Source organism: Prinia subflava, chromosome 3 (genome assembly GCF_021018805.1).
Source record: "Prinia subflava isolate CZ2003 ecotype Zambia chromosome 3, Cam_Psub_1.2, whole genome shotgun sequence".
In the NCBI taxonomy this organism is placed as follows: Eukaryota; Metazoa; Chordata; class Aves; order Passeriformes; family Cisticolidae; genus Prinia; species Prinia subflava.
This window is the reverse complement of record NC_086249.1, coordinates 95,873,098-95,898,475: the sequence shown is the minus strand read 5'-3', so window position 1 is coordinate 95,898,475 and position 25,378 is coordinate 95,873,098. Positions and strand designations below refer to the sequence as shown.

At 35.6% G+C, this 25,378-nt stretch overlaps 1 protein-coding gene across 1 annotated transcript in view; it reads right to left on the bottom strand.

Annotated features, from left to right (window-relative positions):
* IL1RAPL1 (interleukin 1 receptor accessory protein like 1) overlaps window positions 1-25,378 on the bottom strand; it is a 685,196-nt gene that overhangs the window by 585,433 nt on the left and 74,385 nt on the right. The window contains exon 2 of the mRNA XM_063392981.1: window positions 14,285-14,390. Coding sequence (XP_063249051.1) covers window positions 14,285-14,366 — 82 coding nt within the window. The 5' untranslated portion in view covers window positions 14,367-14,390. The remainder of the gene's footprint in view (window positions 1-14,284; window positions 14,391-25,378) is intronic.

Sequence of the window (25,378 nt, the reverse complement as noted above, 5' to 3'; positions counted from 1 at the left end):
CACATTCCTGAAGAAGTTTCATGCCACTGATAATTTGTGTAGGATTTGCAATTCATTGCAAGGCAAATTTAAAGTTCCTCATCCAGATTCTGTTTTAAACAATTAGCCTTCCCTTCACCTCAGAGTGCTTCACCACTTTATAATTTCATGTTAGCTGCAAACATCCAAGACTAAGAGAAAGTCAGTAACTGAACACTGGTAAAAATCAGTTTGAAGTCTCAGTGTTACACTTGAACCACACTGCTTTAGAATTGTATTTCTATGTTATTTTAATTATCCTTTCAGAGACAGCTATATAAGTGTGTTGAGAACTAAAAAAAATAGAATGTTACATAAAACAAAATTAATTCAGATTTTTTTTTTCATTTTGTTTGGTTTGATGTTTTTTTGTTAGTAAATTGCCTCCTCTCCTACCTTGGCCAGGCCTTTATCTCCCTTTTTCCCTGGAGGAAGCAGTTCAACCCTTCTTTAAGACTCGGAGTTCAGCTGCATACGGATCAATTTAATTACCTGTAATTAGCTTCCAAGATGACACACTAATCCATTTGGATGCCAACATCAGAAGGAAAAGAAAAACAAACTAAGGAAACTCTACATAATCTGACCACTGCTTGAAGGGTTCATCCCTGAGCATGATAGATACCCAGCATAGTCCTGAGGAAAGTATTAGATCCTGTAATATTCAATTCAGAAGATTAAAAAAGGGCTCTTTTCACCTTAAAAAAAAAAAAAAAAAAGGCAGCTGTGGTCAAGGAGATTCATCTGCAAATGTTTTAGTGCTTACCATGAAAGCATATTATCCATTGATCCAATCTGAAACAGACATCACCACTAACTGTGCTAGAACTTCTTGCATGCTTAAAATTGTGTGATTTAGAATTTTTGCGCCTATAGCCCAATTAAAGGGAGTAATAAGAATTAGAACCATACAAAAAGTTGTTTTGATTTTGTGGGTATTTTTGATAGGGTTTTTTGTTTGTCATTTTAAGGAGCAAAGTATAACAAGTATTATTGCCCACTTTCAAAAAGTCAGAAGCTAGCTAATGAAAACTAAGCTTCTTCCTCAATAATTAGTATAATTCATTGCTTCAGTGGTGTATTCTAGTATGCTCAATACCTTTCAATTGAACAGTTTACTGATAGTATAAGTTTTATTGACAGGGTTAGCTACACTTCATAGAATTCTTTCCAATCACACAGTTTGTTTCAAAGGTCTTACTCTAACCACTAATCTATTAGAGAAATCAGAACTGCAATTTATTTAAAAAAACCTTCATTTCATGTAACAAATTTTGGAGTTTGGAGTAATGAATTTAAATAACTTTACATGTAAACAAAATAAAAAATGGATGGGTCTATCAGGTTTCTATTCATATCAGAAATCTATTCTCCACTAACCTTTAACAGAAGCAGTAAAGTGCCTTAAGAAAAAAAAAACAAACTTAGATTAAAGAAAAGCATACATATGGAAATAAATTATGCAGAAAGATGAACTAATTGAATATTAAATTATCTCTTTTGATTTAATTATAAAGCCCTTTCTAAGGTTTAAGGAAAAAAATTAAATTATTTTTATTTAGATTGATTCTTTTTTTTTTATTTTGCTGCAGATAACCAAGCCTGTTATCAACTAGCTGATTTTGTCTTTTTTTTCCTTTTTCAGAATTTCTTAAGATATTGAGTCTACCAGACATAGTTTTTAATCTATGCATTAGGTCATTCTGAACTATGAAATTATTTTGAGACCCCCTAGCAGAAGGCAAGAGTCTATCAGTTTCCCAGAGAATTTGTGCAAGCTCTGTCCCTGGAGGTTTTAAAAGACTCTCATGGATAATGTCCTGAGCAATCTGGCCTGATGTCAGAGCTGACCCTACTTAAGACCTGAGACATCCAAAGATCTCTTCCAGCTTGAGTCATGCCACAAAAGAAAGCTGAAAAAATCAAAACTACTATTTGGCTCAGCCATTGTCAGTTCACAGCTAAATCTCTGTGTCAACAAAACCACAAAAATACAAAAAACATCTTCAGTTGTTGTCAAAAAGCACTTCACTAATATTTTACTAGCCACTGTAGCAAAGGAAATCCACACCAGTTACTGGAATGGTGGATTCCAGAGAATGGAATTCGCCTCCATATTTGTTTATATTTCATACATACAGGCACATTTAATTATTCGTATTTGGACTATGTCTTTGTGCTACTGCAAGTCAAATAGAGAATTGTTCAGCAGGTATTATAATTTCACCCCAAATTATAAAAAAATGCAGCTGTTCTACTGATACCAAAACTAACTACAGTAAAAAATAAAAAATCCAAAACCAACCCACAAAAACAACAAAACTCAGCAAGAGAGGTCTTCAGTAAGGGGGAAATGGCAAGAAGCAGATGTGAACAAAAACTACTCTCATATGTGACTGGTCATTCACAGTTGCTTAAAGTAGTGAAGGACTGTGAACAAAGTATAACATAACACATTATTCTTCTCTCCTCAGTGTGATGGAACTTGATGCCTGACCTTTCCCCTAAGCAAGAGACAAGATTTAAGGCCTTCTTATTGAATTTGGCATATAAATTAAGATCAGGCAAACGGGAGAGAAAATAAAGAGCTATTTCTTGAGCATATTAATTAAATCAACCTAATAAAACATAAATCCAATTCAACTCTTTTTAATAGCTGCAGGTAGAAAAAGAAAGGAACTGGGAGGTTTTCAGAGTATAACAAAGCATCTTTGATGCAAGTAAATAATTAGAGAATCAGATAGTTTAAAAATTATATAGAATCATAGAAGATGGAAATGACCCCTAAGAACACTGAGACAGACCTTGGACTGAACATCATCATGTCAACTAAGCCTTTGCACTAACTGCCATGTCCAGTCATCCCTTGAACACCTCCAGAGATGCTGACTCTACCACTTCCCCAGGCAGCCCATCCCAGTGCTTCACCATCCTTTCAGTGAGTCCTGATCTCGAGCCTGAACCTTGGTGCAGCTTGACCCCCACGTGTCGACACCTCCTTTCAGGCGGTTGTACAGTGCAATAAGGTCCTCCAGAGCCTCCTTTTCTCCAGGCCAAACAGCCCCAGCTCCCCCATGTGCTCCCCATCAGACCTGTGCTCCAGACCCTTCCCCTTCTCCGGACCCCCTCCAGCCCCTCAATGCCTTTCTTGTAGTGAGGGGCCCAAAACTGGACACAGCATTTGAGGTGTGGCCTCACCCGTGCCCAGCACAGGGGGACAATCCCTGCCCTGCCCTGCTGCCACACCATTGCTGATCCAGGCCAGGAGCCATTGGCCTTCCTGGCCCCTGGGCACACCTGGCTCATGTTCAGCTGCTGTCACAGCACCCCCAGCTCCTTTTCCTGCACACACCTTCCCAGCCACTCTGCCCCCAGCCTGTGGCTCTGCTGGGGTTGTTGTGTCCCAAGTACAGGACCTGGCACTTTGACTTACTGAACCTCATACAACTGCCCTCAGCCCAACCCATCCAGACTCCTTTCCCACATGGCAGAGCCTGTCAAAATAATTCACTTCCAAGAGTTCCTACAGTTTACTAACATTCATAACTGCTCTCTATCAGGAAAAGTAATTCAGAACTTGGGCATAAAATCCTCAACAGCAATGTTGGGCAACACTACATGCAGCATCTACTGCTGAGTTGGAATTAAGAGCAGAATTTTAACATAACTATCTTTTATACCAGACACATATGAAACATGCTGGCTTTGTACATGGATGAGTTTCAGCTACTTTGAAATGCAAAGTTTTGTTACACGTGTGTTACTTACCAGTGACAAACTGAAACAGAATCATGAATGAATAAAGTGGTCCACCTACTTAAATATGCATAAAATTTCATTTATTTTCAGTTTCCCTGAATTACGATAGCATGACATTAGTCAGATGATAAGGACACCTGCTTTTTCATGGAGTCTTATTGTGAAGGAGAGTTATCACACTTTTAGGATTCAGTCACTTACATCCTGAAAATTGTCCACTACTGGGTTGTTTTGTTTTGGGGTTTTTTTTTGGCGGGGGTGGGGGGGTGGGGAATGCAATTAGTGGGTAATGACCCTGCATTTTGGTGTACTGTTGAGCAAATTCTTAGTGATAAATTTTTAGGGTTTTAAAACTGTCCAAACTGGTTTTTGTTACAACATTGCATTATTTCATTGCACAGACTTATAATAATTTTACTATGAATTAGAAGGAAAAAAAGCTCAGATAACAGTACCAGTGGTTATTCCAAGTGAACCAATAAAATGTATTAATTTATTAATATGTTTGTCACAAAACTGTTCTCTTTCAAAATTTGAGAAAAAGAAGTGATTTCCTTAATCTCAAATCTTACATATTACTTTTCAGTGGGTTTTATCGTATATATTTCAAATATAGAGAGAAAAAAATACTCTAATTAGAAAAATAGAAGCCCTCCTATTTTACCATTCCTAACCACCAGAAGTGATTTGTTCCTCCTCTCCTTGACATGAGAGCTACTTCTCACAATAAAAATGTATTTTCTGACAAACACAATTTGCCATGGGTTTTTTTCAGACTTTCTCTAATTTTATGCTTCCTGCTTCATCCATTAATAGTCCCATTTTGCTAAAAATTCACAGCAAGTAGTACCCTTAAAAAATGAAAGTGTGCACATTTTTAAATTCATACCAGCTTGCATTTCTGCTGAATAACTGTTTCAAAAAATCTTTATTACTGAACTAGAATGCCTTGTTACTGACTCTTATCCAATTTCCTAGAAAAAAATACAAAGTTTATTTTTTTTTGTCTCTCAAATAACAAAAATATGAATTGCATTTAAAACACTGCCAATGGCAAAAATAAACATACAACACAAAAAAAGTGATATTTTTGCAATGTGTGTGACGTGCCTGGCACAGTCCCCAGAAGGAAAACAACGCACTGACTGGCCTCCATGCCGGCCTGACCCTTGAGAACCCACGAGCTGTGCATTAGTCACTTTGAGAAATGGCAGCTTGACTGCTCCTCATCCCTGGCTCAGCCTGTTTGATCAGAACGAGCTCAGGGGTTAACAGTACTGCTCCGTTTTCCCTCCTCTTTTGCCGTGCTGCTCCCCAGCTATCACCTGTGTGAAAGCTTCACAGCATCTCTGTGGGCTCCATGATCCGTAGGAAGGAGCTGAGCCTTCCCTCATTGCACAGATAGCTCTACATACATAGACAGGGATTTTGCATTGTTCTTCCCTGTCTCTCTGTTTTGGCCTCAGAGTTCACGCTGGGTTATACCACCAGTGGCATTCAGCAGAAAATCTAGAATTTAAGACAAGTCTACCTTGTACTTTTTTAAAAAATAATGTTTACAACACTACTGTTGGTTGTTCTCTCTTGGTCTGGCCAAGCCATGTATGTTGCTGTTATTTTCAAGAGAGTAAAAACTGTTCCTTTTGGTCAAGGATAAAAAAGATTCATTTGTGGAAATGGACGAATCCACTAAATTAATTTTCAGATCACTTCAGCACAATTGTCTGCTTTGCATCTGTACAACCAACAGTCTCCTGACATGAGTTATGCCTTCAGAGCAAGGTGATGAAATTACAGGAGCACTCACCTCTCAACTTAACTGTCTTGTAATTTGCCATTGCAACAGTGTGAAAATTCTCCTTATAATTGCAAAAAAAAATACTTTGGAAAAAAATACGAATCTTAAAAGACCTTGTGTATCCTGCTTTTGAAGTAAAGACCATAATAGCTGCAACAAGAATGAGCAAGAATGTCTGAAGAACTCAGAACTGCAATCTAAAGGACAACCTCTTCTTTTCATGCTAAATTGGTTCCCATTATCTATGTATATAGCACTAATAGCACTCTCCCCTCCAGCCTTCAGGAAGAGCAAGTCAGGATGTATTTTAACAGGGCAGATTCCATCAATTTTCATTTCCTTTAAGTATAAAAACAAATTATATTCTAATGGGCAGAACTTATTTTCATTGCTATTATTTTTATATGTTAATAATTTTGACTATTGAGTACATTTAAATAAAAAAGACAAATATATCAGCTGGCCGTTACTTGTCCTTGAGGGTTTTTTGCCTTCTTATTTTCCACAGTCATCATTCTACATAAAATTGGCAGGACAATATCCAAATAAATACATCTTCTGCAACAATGATTTCTGATCAAAGGTCAATGGCTCTTTTAAATCTTTTAGGGCTTTTGCCAACAGATGTCAATCAGTAAAACAATCTCTAACTGTTCCCCAGGGAAAATAGGGACTGTGGAAGAAGAGTCATCCTAAGCAGCTGCTAAAACTCAATGACCAAACTATCTAAGAATATCTATTACTGTCCTTTTGGCTTCAGATTTTATTTTGTCTCCTTTCCTATCATTAGTCATTTCTTAATATATATTGCACAGTCTAAAACATTGACCCTTTTCCAAAACACAGACTGTCCTTTCACATACTGTGGTATCATTCACAATCTCCCAGGACTCTAGGAAGTATCAGGATAGATCCTAGAAAGAAAACAAAAGGTCATATAACTGTTTCTAAAATGCCAGCCATCCTGTCCATAAATGTTTACAGGACAAGTAACAGCTCCTGCTTTCATGGTGTCTCCAAAATAAGCAATGTGCCACAAAGGATTTATGCTTGAGATGCAATCATTCCTTACTGCCCAAATCCTCCAGTGGAACCGAATTATACTTCTTTCTTTCTTTACAGTACAGTCTCCCTACCATCGCTTGGTACACAATCCTCATATCTGCTGCTCATCTGACATATTGAATAGCATCCTTAGGTTATAAAAGCAGAGTAGAAACCATTGGAGCCACACCACTCCCATGGCCAAGCACAGGTAACTAGCAAAACTCGGTGTTCTTTCTAACAAAATTCACCATTCAGCATTCTTCAAATGAAAACTGTACATTGAAAATTACTTTCTGTGTCTAAATAAATATGCACTATTGTAAAAGATTATTCTTTTTAAAAAATCTAATGCTTCCCATATACTGTTGACATAAACATGCAAACAGAAAAACAACCAAACCCCAGGTTCAAAACCATATTCTAAAGGAAACCTCCAAGTTCCTGAATATGCAGAAATGTACTAAATAAGTTGATTCTTCACTCTACCTTCTTCCAGTACCTATTGATTCACCATCAGAAAGTCATGCCTTTTTACCTAACAATAATCAAATGGAGGTTTACCTCCATAAACTGAGAAAGAAGTTGAGGATCAGAACAAAATTGATGTAAATGGCTTTGTCAGAATTGCTGCAGGATGGGGATACGGATACTTTTGATGTCTAAATAAGGTGGTAAAGGATACTAATTGCTCTCCTGACATCCTGGTGCCATGTAGGAATAGCAAGATGTAAAAATCTTCTGTGGGTTATATTAATTACAGAAGGCCTCAAAATTCTCCCCAACAGACAGCAGAAGTTCAGGACAAAGAGTGCAAGTGTTGAGGAAGGAGGCAGAGAGCATTCACACAGTCCTTGCATCTCTAGATGATCTAGGTCTCCCTCCCAGCAGGCATAAGAAATCATTCATCTCAGCTGACCCCATTACTGTACTGCTTTTGAAGGTTTTCTATCATAAAAGAAAAGTGCATGTATAAAAGCAAGAAACTCCCTCCTCCACTGACATACAACTGTATCTTGCAGGGTAATTAGAAAAATCTAAGAAAGCAGATACACTCAGTTAATTAATCCTTCAACTATGAAGAGGAAGTTGTAACATTAAAAATTAAACAGTGGTTTCTACTACCCATTTAAATGGTGAGGAATAACCATCTTTAAATAAAAAAAAAAAAAAAAAAGAAACAGGTGCAAAAAGAAAACTGAGAAATCTTTTATTCTTAGGATAAAAACCTGAAGAATATTAGTGTTAATAAAACCACTATGAAATGAATGAATAGATCACAATACAAGAAACTTGCCTGAAAATGAAACAAAGATTTCTATTTACCTCTATTATGTTTTTAACTGTAAGGATTCAGCCTCATCTTTTTGTCTCTTCTCCCTCAAAAAGAAAAATATTTCACAGTTTTCCCCATTCAGCCCCACAGCTATAACCATAAATTAGGTTGCATATTTATGTGCCAATTCAAAATGAGTTTTTTGAAACAATCCTCATAAGAAGCAAGGTTCACTTCTTAATCAGGTCATGATGCAAAAATAATTCCATTCCCCAGTGCAATAAGAAAGGTACACACATATTTGCTTAGGACTGATATTCACTATATTTTTTCTTCCTGTCATCAAACAGAGAATAGTATTCTTGATTGTTCCAGTTTAAAAAGTCATTGCTCATGGAAGTTAATCTTGTACATCAAATAGACACAGATTCTAAATATTATTTCAGGTTCTGCATAACCACACAACAAGCCACAATCTCATCAATTAATAATGTGAAGGTAACATTCTGTAACAGAGTGAAAACAACAGCTATGAGCCATTAATATCAACTGACATAAACTCCTATGGTTCACAAGAAGCATATCCTTTAATTGCTGTAATTGCTTTCCTCCAAGCTCACAGTACCTGGAGTATGGTATACACGAGTGTTCTGCTTATAAATTGTATACGAAAAAGAACAAGTATATTAATTTATTTTTGAATCTTCTTATTACTATTCAGTGCATACCAGATCCAATATGACATCCATCAACTAATTACCTTTTGACAAGAAGCCAAATGGAAAATACTTAGGCAACCAAAATACAATCAGAGTTAAAACCAGAATGGAATTACTGAAAGGGAGATATCAAGAAGAGTTGGACTATTTATGTAGTACTACACAATTAGGACTCCAAATCTCACCTGGAAGCATTATAAAAAATAAATTAAAAATATAAATGCTCAAATACTGGGTACCAGATCTCTGCTAAGCCTTAGAACTTAATTATGTTCAATTTCTCAAAGTGTTTTTGCCATGTATCTGGATAATACATATACGTTCTATAAAATAATAACAATTCAATTATTCAGAACAGACAAGTAAACTCAACTCAAAAACTCTTCCTAGATTCAAAGTTCTCACTGTCTTGACTTCCTAATATTCCTTTTTTCTTAAACTACATTGTTGAGTTCTCATTATGACATTACTCATGAGGTGTAAAATCTTGGCTGTCTTGATGTTAAGGCCAGTATTGCACAGATATGTTCCTTTTCTACTTAAAAAAAAAAGCAACTCTCTTTTTATTCAGAGATATTCTTTTATACTTCTGTTATTATTATCTAAAGTATAATTTTTATTTAATGAGAAATAAATTCTAAAAAATCATGGATGGCCATAATTTAGAAAAATATAATCTTATTGTTCTTAAAGAATAACTACTTGAGATTTTATTATGTGTTTCCAGTCTGTTCCTCAGAGTTCCACTACTTTTAGAAAAAAAAATCTTTAATAATTTTTACCTCATTAAAACTAATATTTTGCTCATACAAAAACAAAATAAAATTCAATAATAGCATCTCAGTGTTAAAGTCTTTACTACCTTATTTTCATAATTTCGATCTTTCATCCAATTATGATAAGAACCACCCATACTGAGTAATGACAGCTAAGGCAAAAAAATAATAGACATTAAAAAGAGAAGTAATCTGCTACACAACAAAATACATATCTAGACTTCAAACTCATCACAATGATGTGAAGAATCTCTTACATATCCCAAAAACCCAACACTGGAAAGATTTTCTTACAGTTACATCATTTCATCACAGAATAAATTTGATCTAGAAGAGAAAATTTCTATTCACAATAGCAGAACTGAACACAGTATTAATTAACTCATAATGAAAATAATCTGTAGAAAAGCAGAAAACTAGAGGCAGTGACAGCAACTCTCACCTCTTTGATACAAGGCAGCCAGATTGTTACTAGGTGATCTGAGAGTGAAAAAAGCAAATACAATAATACTTGACTATACTGATCAGCTCATAATTGTTTTATGTAATGAAATCTCTTTTCATACTTTTTTCCACATTTTCCCTTTTATCACCTTAAACTATATATATATATTTTTAAAAAGTGCCAAACCTTTCTTCCTATTGTCTATTCAGCATCCTTGGGAAAAACCACCAGATGGCAATGCAGTGTTCAAGTATTTCATTTAACATACATATTATAGGGAAAAAAGTCTATATGCATCAGCATGAGGCTCTGTTTCCTAACCTATTTCCTCTTTGATGAATATTAAATAATTCATAAGCCAAAACTCTGTTCAGCACAAGTAAGTGATCAAATACCATTCAACTTGTAAAGAAGAGACTTTTAGAAATCTAAGTTTCTATGAGTGTAAAACCACGACCAAAAAAAAAAAAAAATCAACAATTTAATTCAAACTATGAAAATGGATAATTTCAGGAAAAATCACCGAAAGGAAAACACTTAGAAATGCATTACCATGAAATTCTCAAAATATCAAGGACTGAACTGCCCAAAAAATAAACCTATACACTTTTCTAGGCACATCACAAATTTGTATGTAGTTTGGTTTCATGCTAAGAAACAGGCATTATCTTCTACATTTCTGAAGTTTAATTCAATTCCGTTAAACTGTGTGCTGAACGAATCAAAATATGTAGGCTTTAAGTATTTATTCTTCCTTTTCATCAAGCAGATCACTGTGATCAGACAGGAACTGTTTAATGAAGGAAAACGCTTTAAGATATTTAAAGGAGCTGAGAAGTAGTGCAAGAGTCAGCTTCCCATTCAGCAAATCTAATCTGAGATCTATTATCTGACATAAGAAAGTGTCTCTTTGCAGTAACTGTTGCAGGCTCTGAATCCTCTATGGTGCAGGGAGACTTCACTGAATATCTGAAACACCCAATCAATAAAGATGATGTCCACTGTGAAGTTAGTGGTTGGAACAGGGAAGCCAATAGCAAAGAATCCTTTCTTTCTTGCAAAGGCATTACAACCTGTAGGTGTTGTATGGTGAACTCTAACTGACCAGAAAAGTTAAGCTGTGCTTACAATCTTTTACATACATGGATTAGGAAGAAGTTTCTTGCCTGTATTTAGTAATGGAATTTTTACTACAACTGCTCAGCCATCCATTCTCATGTAACAAGCACAGTCATCACATGCTCTCAATGCAAAAGAAACCCAACATATATTAAAGAGTAATTTGAAACTGTTCAGAACTTATTTAAAATATTAACTGGGAAAAAAAAGTATCTTCTGTCAGATAGAGACAATCATACAAGATAAAGTGTTAGAAAGGTAAATTGAAAAGCTGCGAGCAAACTGATTTAAAGCATGCTTTCTGGCTAATGTAATAAATATTTGATTAACACTGTTCCCTTTATTCCCTATATTAATATATTTATTTGATTCATAGCACACAGTGGTAGAAAGATTCAAAGGCTACCTTTTAAGTAATTTAAGTGCTTTGCACAAGGACCACTCTCATGACCAGAGATCTAATCCAATGCAGCACAGCCTAAGAGCTCTTCTACCGTAAAGTTTTACCAACCTTCTTTTCAAACAAACAAAAGCAAGAATACTATATTGATTCTAATTGTTTTCACATATAGCTAATTATTTGATATAACTTCAGTCCTGAAAGCCAATAGGTGGTCAGAACTGCTACAGATTTTTAGAAAATCACTTTCTGAAGGTAGGCTTTTTATGTTCTTGAAAAATCAGAGAAGTCATTGGAAATGTATCTCTACCAGATTGACAAACTCATTCTTTTATTAATCACTATCTTTTCAGCAGAGCTGATAAATAAACATCGAAAAGAGGTTAAGTCCTCTGACAGTATTGAAAAGACATATTTTCAAGGACAGATCTCTTTTTAATATTAAATATTGAATATATAAAATAAACATTAAATATATAATCATATATATTTAATATAATTAATAATATATGTGAAAATATATAAACTTAATAAATAAAGAAAGAAAGAACACAAGATCTGTGGGTTTAGGTTTGGACATCAGAAACAGGCTCAACAAAAGAGAATTAGAAGGAATAAATCCCAATTAAAACAACTATTTAGTGTATTAATATATATTTCTTTAACTTTACTACATTACTGTAATTTATAACAGAAAAGGAAGTAAAGAAAAGTAATATATCTGAAAAAATGAATACTGCAACTCCATATTTATAACTATTATACTGTAACTACAAAAATATTACTTTTTTTCTTTGCTGTCATGGTGACATTTCAAGGACAAAATGCATTCACATGTGGAAGTGACTGAAAAGGTTTAAACCATGCCTTCACCACACTCTGCCTCTGGCTAACATGTTCACATAAAACTTAAGTTCCACTTTCCAAGTTAATTTTTTTTCCTCCTTCCAATTATGAGTTGCACTAACATTAGGAAACCATCCATATTTTCACAGTACATGTGAGTCAATCTTATTTTGTCCAAATTTCTGTTAAATAAGGTTCTCTTTGTAGAAACACTTCAGTAGTGCACAAACAGCCCTCTTGAGCACCCAAGGGAGGTAAAAAACTAAACCAAGCCAAACCAAATCAAACCGAACAACAACAAATGCAAACCAAGAACCATCCCACACTACTACATTCCACCTAGCACTGAAGAAGTTCTTCACATCTAAAATCACAAAGCAACATGGCCAAAGGCAGAAGGATCTGGGACTCCAACAAATCAGAGATGTTTTCCTTTGCACACACAGTATGACAAACATACTGAAGCTTTACACAGGAGAAGCATGCAAAAACATCAAGACCCCATGTTACAGTAAGGTATGATCCAAAGATTCCCATTACAGTTTTTCCTTTCTATTACAGTACCAGGATGAGAACAAATTCTATACATCTTGAAAAGTTCTGTATGTTTTTTCTTTTGCTGGACAGCAATTATATTACTTACCCAAACATAAATTGTATATTTACCATTTTTTCCTTGCATCAGTTAATCAGATGAAGAGGATACAGACAAAAAAATATGAAATAAAATGCAGACAACCCAGGTTGTCATTGTCACTTTCAAGTGACAGGTGATAGCAGGACTTTTTTTTAGTACCAGATAGATCAGATCAGATGATCAATGATGTTTTTACTAAATTTGGATTAAGCGGCCTTGACTTAAAGCTTAAAAGTATTAAATCTTCATCAAACAGGACAATCTTAGCCAGGCACATTCAAAGGATATCTACACTATCTATCCAGGCTACAGCATTTTATAAACACGTCAACCTATTGCTAGATCCTTTGCTCTGCACACAGTCTTTTTATTTCAGTTTTCTTGAGTTTAAATAACCCCAAATATACTTTATTCTCAAGTTTTCACTAAGGGATACATTACTTTGTAGTAGTACTCTATGTTTGCCTTCCCTACATCAACATTTCCAACTACTAAAATATTGGAGACATCTTCTGTTTCTTTCTGTTGTTACAAATATAATCCATTGAAAATGCAAGGTACAATTTAAGATGTTGCCAAAAATGTAAAAAGAGCTGTGTACTCCCCAAGCACCAGTTTACAACTACTACCAAACAAAAGACAAAAATAAATCAGAGACAGACTTCTGGAACAGCACAACAAAAGCTACCTAAAACACTCCAATGCCAAAAGGAAACTTATAGCTAACAACAAACCTAATAAACTAATTCAATCAACATGGGACTACAACTTTCATTAATCCACCAACATGGAATTAAGGCTTTCATTAAGGATTTAGTTTTCTTTAGTGCAATACAGTAAGATAGGCTGCAGAAGCAGTATCTTCTTTTCATCATCCAGTGAAAATCCAAAGAAAGTAAAATTAGAATTTCGGGGTGACGGAGAAAAAATGAATCCAAAACTACCCAACTGTCTTAATACCAACTATTTTTGTTTGCTGAATTAAACTCTTCAACCACGTATTGGGTATCCCTTTCAAATACACATTGTACTATTCATTTTCATGGTTATTAAATCTAATGCGTTTGATCTATTTGTTGTTGCTTAAACCCAAATTCTCAGATCCTAATTTCCCAAAGTATATAGCAAAACAGATAAATCCAGTAACCCAACAACACTGAATGTAACATAGTCTTTTAAGTAAGTTTAAAAGTTCTGGGAATAACTTTCCTTCAGCAGGTGAAAGGTTATATTCATTTTACATTACATACCAGATTTTTTTTTCATCAAGTCCACACAAAACCATAGTCTAAAAATATATAGAATCTGACAACTCTTCTTGCAGCAGAATTTGAAATCCTCTTAACTGTATTTCAAACCACCATAACAACATCCAGGTATATTCTTGCAAACACTAAGCACCTCTTTCCAAGCCACACTGTAACCACAGAGGTAAAGATTTACTTACCTGATCCCCTTTTGGTTACAACCTTCAAGCTCTGAGTCAGAGTAGCATACAAGAGAATCAAGTTGGGAATAGGAGCTTTCATCTTCTGTCTTTCCGTGACTGCTTCCTGGAGTACCAAAAAATAGAAAGAAACACTGGTTGTACATTGGTGCTGAAACAACCTTGATGTAAACAATCATAATACTGACATTGTGGAAAAGCTAAATACAGTTTTTGTGAGCAATTTAAAGCACTAAAAATGTTTTATTCTTTATTTTAAAAAATATGCAAATCAATACGACCATAAAACAAACACATGCACGCACTACATTTAACCCTGAAGATCAAGTTACAACTTTGTCTACACATTGAAAATGCATTGAGTGCCTGCTAAAATTTTGTAACAGATCTCCTGAAACATCTATTTGTTTCTTTTTATCATACAACCTTTTCTACCCACCAACATGAGAAAGAAAATAATGTCCTTCCTCATTAATTTTGCTCTCATTTATTAATACCACAAATTGAGCAGAAAATTCAAAGTAAAATGAACATTTAATTGAAAAAAAAAAGAAATCTGATCATCTTCTTAGGAACAGAGAAAAGGGGGAAAATAAGAGCACATCAAAGTAAGCAGCAGAGATACTTGCAACTTCCTTTTAGGTGAGCAAGTTCCCCTGCAAGTTCAAACTAACATATTCACCACACTAAATCAGAAGTGAATGTTAACTAAATGGAGATAAGCAGAGCACAGAGTGTGTTTTAGCCTTCACCTCCAACATGTGAATAAAAGATCTGCATTTCTATTTACTTACTCTGGGTATTAAGTGGTATGAGATGTTGGTGAAAGCAAGGACTGAACAATTTGTTAATTCCTCACATAAGTTAGTGTCATCTAATCATGGTGATTATCAACTTTCTTCAGGATAGGTTGATAGGACTAATATCTCGTATTTCAGTGTTTGAAAGAGGAAAGGACAAATCTGCCTATTCAAGCTAGACAGCAGCCCATCTATTCCATCTATATTCATTAGATAACTTACACAAAAATATTCTTGTCTAATGGGGATGAGAAAGGGCTGGGATCAATGGTTGTTTAATATTATAACTATGACCCAGACTAAACCAATGTGGTTTTGATATTCACCTCTTTGAATCACAGCCCTGGACAGCAACTGAAAAAATTCTCAGAAGGTACCACATAGTACAAGTTTTGATTTCTAAAGAGACTGTGAATCTTTTGCACTTTCATTGATAATCAGGTTACTGAGTACCAAAGACAGTTTTTGAAAGCAGTATCTTAGAATATCTTCATCTTAGAAGAGAACAGGTTAGAAATAAAAAACAGCAGGGGTACAAAAAAGGACATTACAGGAAGAATTGTATAAAAAATGATGACTTCATATATAATCTGTATTAAAGCTTTGCATTTCATGACATTTCAGAACTAGGCACAAATCTACTACATTCATTAACATGTATTTAATAAAGATGAGGAAGTGAGATAATATATTTTGACAACAGTTTGTGATATCTTATTTTTCATAACAATATTTGTACTCACAGAGAAATACATAAGTGTTCATTCACGGTCTTTAACAAGCTTCAGCATTCTAGTACCACAGTGAAAGACTGTCCCTTGCCTACATTCACATGCTATTTCAGAAAATCTAGGCAACTTAGGAATTAAATATGAAATATAGGATTGCCAGGAGGTAAATTATGTGTAATGCTAACATTTTTAGATAAGTTTAAAATTTAACAATGTAGCATGACCACTGGCAGTTATAAATAATACAGATCTTTAGAAATTTAGAAGCTAGCAATAAAGGTTAATTTTCCAGGGGCACAGCAAGTAGATACCACAATGTGTTACGCCACATTTTACTGCAGACTTTAGTCAAGCTTTCTGAAATCAAAATCTCATTTCTCAGTCACTGCACTAACCGATGCCGCAGGAAATCCTGAAGCTGATATCTTCAGCCTCCAGGGTACTAGCAAGAGTCAGCTCCTTGCTCTGTGTGAGCCTAATAAATATTGCCCAAAGAACCACAGGATCTTACTATGCAATTACAAATGCAGTAAATAGGTTCTGACTGTGAAAGCATATCCAAACACATCCTTTTTTACTGTACCTCCAAAGACAATACTGCTGATCACTGTCAGTAAGTGCAAATATATACATATATTTGCATATGTATGTGTATGCATGCCTTTATTTATATTTATAGATATTTGTGTAGGGAAACCATGGAGCAGCTACAAAGATTGATTCTATCAAAGCACGCCTCAGTAAATACAATATTATCACTAAGAAACTGTTCAGTAAATGAAAATATTCTTCTGGTCCATGCAAATTTGCTAATTTAAGCTGTCAAGTCAACCAGGGGAACCATTACTACAATAGTATAGCAGGAACTGCATTTTAAACATATCACTGTGGAAGACATCCTCATGTGCACTCATTCTCAGATTCATGTCTAACTTAAAGGCACAAGCTAAACTGGCTGCTGCCTACATGACTTGTAATAAATCCCCAGAAAGTAAAGTCTGCTGCTGTCTTTGGAAATCCCAGAAAGAACTTACTGCTAAAGAAAAAAAGAAGGGAGAGATGACTCCCAACAGCAGCCACTGCCTCCTTACAGCAATATGAGCAACACATCAGATCTTGCACAGCTCTCCCCAGAGCTTTCCAACCCTTCTCTTCTGCTTACACTCCCTTTTGTGAAGAAGGAGAAGTATTTCTGGTCTTCTCTGCATTTTAAAAATCAAACACTCAACCAAAGAAAATGCAAAGAAGTAAAGATCAGTTCATGGGAGCTGGTGCCTCACGGCTCTGGAAGTTGTCTGGGTGGTTGGAAGATCGGCCTCCGGTTATCCATGCGAGTGTCTCAAAACAGATATTTAACATCTCTTGTCCCTTGTTCCGGGTGAATGCCTCGGAAATTGACTATTCTAGAAAATGTCACCCTTGTGAAATTGGTTGTGAAAACAAAATAAGCAAGTCAGAAGAAAATATAACAGGAAAATCCCAAGGGGAATCTCACAACAAGTCAACAAAGTCAACCAAAAATGCCTTCACTGCTGCAATGAGTATGCCTGAAGCCTAGACACTGTAACACATTCAGGTAGCTCTTAAACAAGAAAACAAAATAAAAGGCATAATTCTGAGAAGCCAAATTCTTAACACCAACTCGAGTGTGATATCTCATGAATTGGAAATAATCTTCTTTCAGCAATGAATTTTTTAAGGAAGAAAATATTTTACTAGTCGCTTAGCTATAATTTATTTCTTTTTTTTAAGTAACATTAAGAAATTTTGATTTTAACAAGCAGAACAAATCTACTCTTTCTTCAAGCAATAGTTAGATAGCTTACATACACATCTACAAAAGTCATTTTCATGGTTGCTTGCGGGTTTTTTTCCTGATTTTCAGTTACTTCCACTAAAAAGTGAAGACAATGTATGGTAGTTATAAACTTAATTTCTGTTTTTTAAGCTGAATCTATTTTAACATGTTTTACATACCCTTTGAGTTTAAGAGTGCTATACTCCAAGGGTGAACAGTAGACTGAGAAAGTCTTTTAGAACCAGGGATTTTTGGCTGCTTTTTCTTTATACAATAGCAAAGATGAAATGTTCTTTCATCTTTAAGCAGTAGTCACAACTTCACATTTGCACTAGTGGGTTGTTTGTTTGCGTGAATCAAGGCACTGAAAAAAATGTTAAATATTTCTGCATAAATATATTGCATACAAATTTTAACTGGGTGTATTAATAACTTTACAAAAAAATTCTCTTCTGTAGAAGGTGTCACTGCTTGACACAAAAATGCCATAGCATAGCATTTGCATCAGAAAGTATTTCATATTCTAGTTGAGACAGAAATAGAAATACAGCTGTATATCAAGACTAACATTCTTTGGGGAAATGCCAAGAACGCTTTTTCTCTTCAATTGTCATAAGTACTCACTGTGAGGAAAATGCATACACATAGACACATGCTTCCCAAAACAGCTCAGCAGACATTAAATTAACTATAGTAAAGCAGTTCCAGATAAAGCAGGAAAATAGAAAAGTTTTATTTCCTTATTGTACTTATATTTATTATGGGCCTTTCCCAATAATTGAATCAAAGTTAACTGAAGTAAGAAATTTTCCATGGGCTCAGTCCCTTAAAATAACTTTAGGGGTTGATTCTCAGCCTATAAATGGTAGCTGATGTCTGTTGACTAATTATTTGAAAATCATTTTTCTTCCTACAGTGCTGTTCTAACTTTGAAGAATGTTTTTTTATACATGTTAAAAACTGCTGGATTATCTTTCTCCATCATATGCCCTTCAAAGGAAAAGAAAAAAGCAAAAGAATATTGCAACATCTTCTGAAATCTGCAAGATATTTCATGTTTGTTCTGAGGTAATGACACAAAAAAACAGTAAGTTATGAATGAGTAACAAAATTACAAAGAACAACCACCTGAATATATAGGAAAAAAACAAACAAAAATCCCTGTTCAGTAAATGTCTCTTTTTATGTGGCAGTTCTTTAGAAATCCCTGAACAGAATGACATTAGATCTCACAAGGTGTAAGGGACACTTTGGTATGTCCAGAACACAATTCTAACATCTTGAAAAAAAAAAAAAAACCAAACTTCAAAGTCCTAAAATGCAAGGAAAAACTAAAACTAGAATCAATGCGATTTTATAAATGTGTCAATTCATTGTCATGAGCTGACCTAGAACAGTAAGACAACCCTAGCCATTCTTAAAATAGTAGCTAAAAGAAAATACACCTGTGTCAACTGCAAAAATACATAAAATTAGTCCTTTCCAGAGTCCCAGTAAACAAAAATATCCAGCAATCACATTATGAAGAACTCATGAGAAACCAGTCAAACGCAACACGAAGCCAATAAGCTACTGCATTTGCTTTCCAAATCATCCTCCATCCTAAGCAGCATTCCTAAATTCAGGCACATTGTGGTTCTTGACAAAAAAAAGAAAAGGAAAGGAGATGATTAAACAAGCAGTAAGGGTTAAAGGAATGGTGACAGTGTTTTAAACTGAGATAAAAAACCTATATGCCACCTGTCCTGCAGGACACATAGTGAATAGCAATTCAGTGGGGCCTTTGGAGAGGTTTCCAACCAACTGCATTATGACTTTTCCTATGAAACCTGGTACTCATTACTTTCTTTAAAAGATACTTTTTATTGCCCCTATCCATCATACAAGGTACAGTAAACACAGCAATCTAACTGGAGAAATTTAAGATTATTCCATATATCTCTGTGTATGAAAATATAATCTACTTTCCCCAAACATTTCCATTAAGAAACATGCATCACTTAAACATATAAAAGAATTTAAAAGTATTCTACAATGAAAAAGAATCCTGATATGGGCTAAATATTTATTTTCTTAGTCTTATGTAAAAAAGTAATGTCAACAATAGTACTTGAACGGAACATGGACTAGCAAACGCTCATATTTTGCACACTGTTTAAATTGCTGAACGTGTTTCTAAATATTTCATTAAGTGGCTTTTTTCTGTACTGTGTAATGAATAAAATTTCTAGATTGTGCTTTTTCTATTAAGACAAATAAATTTTTGCAAATTGCATATACCTGAAATTTAACTTGTCATTTGCTTGAGGAACTTCTTTTGAAGAAACAGATGAGGATCTTGTCCTTCTGAACCACAGATTGAAATAGTCACATAGCTGAAAACTATCCCACACATATTTTGGGGAACTGCAGGGGCTAAGAAGGGGAAGTACAGATTCAGCAAAGACATACAAAAGGGAGATGATAGTCTCTTTCCAGTGGTCTCATAGGACCTTGTGGGATCCAGGTCAGCAGGGTGTCCTTGCCAGTCCCAGATAATTCACCAAGGGGGCTCAGTCAGTCAGAAGAGCTGATGCAAATGGAGCAGGAAAGAAAATCCTTGGATAGTGAGGCAGTGAGTTATTTACTGTCAGGGTAAGGGAACAAAGGATGGACAGAAGTCTCTGTTCATTCCTAGGAGCCTTTACTTGAGATAAAAAATACATCAGCCTAAGTTTAAAACAATCTTATATTAATTGTATTAACATTGTAATCTTGAATTGTTACTAGAAGTAGGTGCGTCACTCTTAATAGTTCACAACTCATGATCATAAAGGAGTTAGAATCTGAAACTAAAGGAAGGCTTTTTCAACAAAAAATATAACAAATCTCGAGTAACATACTTGATGTTTCCAACGTATCTAGAAGGATACATAAGAAAAGTGTTCTCATAATGTGAATTAGGCCAATGGATTAAAGAAAAATTTGAAACCATCATTTCTTTTTCTGGACAGCAAACAAAAAACACTATAGCAACCTGGCAGCAAACTTACAGGCAATAATCAAAAAGTTTTGCTCAACAGCAGTGTTTAAACAAAAATAGTTGGATGATAATTGCTGTGTTACTTAGCTTCTAAAGGGAGATGTAGAAGATAAAAACTAAAACAGTTCTCCCTTTTTATAGTCTTTAATACATACAGTTAGATAAAGAGGAAAAATTCAAAGAATATCAGTGTGATTTTGCCCTTGTAAGATGCTGCCCTTCCAAACAAAGAAAAAGGCCTTCCTTCCAAATCTGTGTGGATTGGTGACCATCACTCAACTTATGGCACAATTACGGGATGCAAGATATCTAACACCACTAATCTGCTCTTGTGTTGGTTCCTTGACCACTCTGTATCTTTGCTTTTTGAGGGTTAGTAGCCTTGTTTTTGTATTGAGATGAAATTCCACCTCTGCCTAAACTGACAAGGTTTTAACACTGCAAGTATAACTTGTTGGATAATTACGTTTGTTTTTTCAGGCAACAAAACGAGCTCCTGAATTATTTACCATAGCAGTAGAATAACAGAAACACGGAATCACAGAATGGTTTGAGTTGGAAGGGACCTTAAAGCTGCTGACCTGTCTGTGTCACTGACATGGATGTTAAACAATGCTGGTCCCAGTGCCAACCCCCCAGGGAACGCCACCTGTCCCTGGTGTCCCCTGGGACATCCAGCCATTGACCACAACTCTTTCAGTGAGACCATGCAGGTAATTCTTTATCCACTGACTGGCCCACCCATCACTGAATGACCAACCTGTAGTTTCCCAGGTCTTCTCTACTGCCCTTCTTAAAAATTGAGGCTATATCACCCCTTTTCCAATCTGTGCTAAGTATATTCACTTTATGGGTTTGTGGAATTCAAGCTCCTTTTCTGCATGTGGCAAGTGTTCAAAGACTGGCAATTTGCAGCAAAACCACGGCACAACAGCTGGATTCTCTAGTTTACTATATGAGTATTTTCTTCCTTTTTATAATTTTTGAATAGTAAAAATTATGTAATAACACAATATGCTTGAAAGATAAATTTGCAAGATGTAACTTAAAATAAATGAAATCTAATTTGAGCTTACGTTAGGATAAAAGCATTTCTAAAAAGTGCAGTCTTCATAAAATTTTCTGAACAGTTACTTGATAAAATAAGCAAGTTCTTTCCCAGGCAATAACAGAAGTTTTTAAGTATTTTGACTATCAAATCTACAAGTATGATTTATTTCCAAAAATTCCCTACATAGTATCTTCCATCTGAGTCACTAATGAGAAAGATATTTTCCCTCTCGATGAACAAGGACAGAAGGATGTTGAGGATGAAGCTCCCCTGCAGATATTCTGACAGGATGTTTATACACAAAATAATAACCCTCCCTTACCCTCACTCAGGTTATCATTTTACATCACACCAACGTCAATGGTTTTCCACAGCTGATACTTGGCTAACACAAGGTAATCTTTACACATGACCTGTTTCTAATTTAATGCTTGCCCTATCCTGCCATTTGAGATGTTAGAGAAGTTGTCTGTAATTTACATTACACTTCATACTACATGAGCTCCCTTTGCACTTTAGGGTTGTGAAGTGTTTCATTTATCCCCTGTCTCTCACAGACTAACTGGCAAGCCCTTTGTACTTGTTCAAACCCAATTTTGACACCCTGTTGTCACATCCTGCGATCAGTCCTGGGCTGGGTGTCCCTGCTGGGCCTGGGACCCCTTTCAGCTCTCTCTGGGGATGTCAGTCCCTGCCTTGGTGACACCACAGGAGTCTGGGCTCAGCTCCACCTCTGGCCCTGCCTGGATGCTGCCAGCACTCCTGGCAGCCCACCTCAGCACGGATTCCTCCCACAAGTGCTACCTCCAGCCCTCTCTGCTCTCATCCTCTGCCTAAAGCCCTGGCCATGGCTCACCACTGCCACAGAGGCTGGTAGACCCCACAGCCAACCCCACAACCAAGCCCACATTCAAAGACTGTGGAGCTGCACCCCTTGGGTGAGGGCATGGGCTACTCCAGTGCCACTCTTGAGGTTGGACAGTCTGCCTTCACCACACCCTGACACCTTGCTCCTCAAAAGGGTCTGAAATCCAGAACAACCAGTTACCAATGTCTGTCTTAAACCTGCTCATTTCCAATGGGAGAAAAATTTAATACTAAAAAAAAACCTGAGGAGAGTTGCTACATCTCCTTGAAACTGATTGAAAACAGTTTTGTGTTTACAGAAATAATAAAAAGCTTTAGAAGTTCACCAATTTATCAATTATCTATGATTTAATTCTTTTAAGATGTCAGCAGGCTATAAGAAAGATGACATATAAAAACATTTGAGTAGCACCAATTCAGTATCTGTAGGAGATTTCACAGGCAAGTGACTGCCTGACAAAGACAGGAGTCCATGTGATGAATTTGCCATTTGAATATGAACAAGAGAAATATGAAGAGAAACCTGAAGAGAAATATGCATACAAGGCAGCTTCACATTTTGATACATCACCCTGCGTACCATAATTTAAAGCAGAGTAATTTTTACCAAGATTACCATCATTTCATTGGTTTGTAAAGAATCCAAGCATTGATGATATGAAACCATACCAGTGGTGGGTATAGCAGAGCAGGTCTTTCTGCTCTTTCTGCACCCCACAATGTAAATCAGCTCTCTTGCAACACTGACAATCACATCACAATTTTGTAAGTCCTGAACTGTTATTATAAAGACCAGTAGAAGTGTAAAAGGAAGAAAGTATTGCAAATGGGACTAAAACTTCCCCCGTTAAAATTGTAGAGCATTTAGCTGCACTGAACGAGAGAACTTGGAAACTGCCCAGACCCATCATTCCACGTGGGATGCCATCCCTTAGCCCTGCTTCATTTTCAGGGTTGATCTTGTTGCTTTGTTTAGCTAGTTTTGGAAAAGCATATCCCGATGGCCTTAATTTCTAGCCAAACTCTGTTTGCAATTTCACTGCCCTAGCACCAACCAGCTACCTAATAATCCCAACACATTGCTGCAGTGGAAAGTAGCAAATCTATGACTATTGCTTACCTTACTATAGCTCTAATCTCAGTCTGTGCTGAGATCCAAGGTCACGAGGCAGAGTGGCTGGCCCAAATAACTGCTGCATTTAACCTCCTTACAGTCATTTACAGTTTTAAGCTGCTGAATAGTACTGTTTATTAGTAGCTGCATTTTATGATTTGACACTAAGAGGAAGCTGATGGTTTCAGAAGAGGCAGAGCTTCCAGTTTACCAATTGTGTATTACTAATAAAAACTCATGAAATACATAATATCTGAACTTAATGCTGCAACATCCTGATAATTAATAGTAGCTGTTCCAAAATTAAAACTTCAGACTATAACAGTAGAAAATATAAATCAAGTAAAGATTTACATATATTCAGGTCACAAGCTAAGTATCAAAAGTATCAGGTCACAAACTAAATTGCAGTATATTCAGTATGTTGCTAGCAATTTTCATAGCTGGGAGATAATATAATGACATTCTTCAAAATCTTGATTAGAGATTAATGATGAAAATTAAAAAACCTTCTGAAAAATAACTTATCTGGAAAACATTAATATTTTCTTCCACCATGACAAGTATTTATGTAGCCTTTCAAAACTGGAATTTCAAATACTCATGGACTGAGAATCACTCTGGTCTTGCCTGTGGTAGATCAGGCTTGGAATTCCAAGATACTTACGCAAAATCTTTTGTCTTAAAATGGATGAAATGTACATTAGAAATAATAGGAGAAAATATTGTAATTCTGGGACTCTTTCTTTCCTATAGAAGTGTTAAAACTATTAAGCCAGAACTTGCCTCCTTTTGCTTCTTTTTCCAGGCCCCTGGATTTAGCATGCACAGCTGCACAGCACCTTGTTTTCCCCAGAAATTATAGAGATTGCTGTCATCAAAATAATTGGACGAGGCATTTGGGACATGTGGGTTCAACTCCTTCAAATCAAGAAGACTTACAAAATAATGCTTCTATTTCCTGGGCCTGTGCTGTACTTCCATAACACATACACACACACTGTGTGCTTTCAAAGGAACAGTTTGTGACGAGCAAAATGTTAACTTGTAAAATAAATGCAGCAAATGTTTATGGGTAGCTCATTCAAAACTATTCTAGTTAATTTCTGCCCTGTTGTACTGGGTAGAATGATTCCCATCATACTCTAAACATAAAAGTGGAGCATTCCATAAAATTTTATCAGCTCCTATTGTGAAAGCCCCCAGGAAGCTTTAAAAGCTCACTAGAAATGCATCTAGTTTTTGCAGACTTCAAAATTTAGCATAAGTGTATTTGCCCGTGAATCTATGCTATTGACTGACTACTATTATGCCAATAAATCATAAATACAAAATCTATATTAGGATAACACTGCTGAGGTTTTACTTCCCTGAGAAACGATGTCTAAAATAAAAAGATTTTTAGTACATTCTAAAAATACATGCAACAACAGTTGATGCATGTATTATTTACATAGGATTTTGGATTCTAGTACATACTCCCCATATGCACACTGAGAAAGAACATGTTGTATGTATGTATGTATGTATTATTGATGTATGTTGATGTATGTATTATTTACACAGGATTTTGGATTCTAGTACATACTCCCCCTATGCACACTGAGAAAGAAAATGCTCACTCCCACTCCAACAACAGCCAGCTCAGCCTCTGTAAATGAACTGGGAATAAAGTATTTTTTGGGTTACTTCTGACCCACAAGAAGTGACT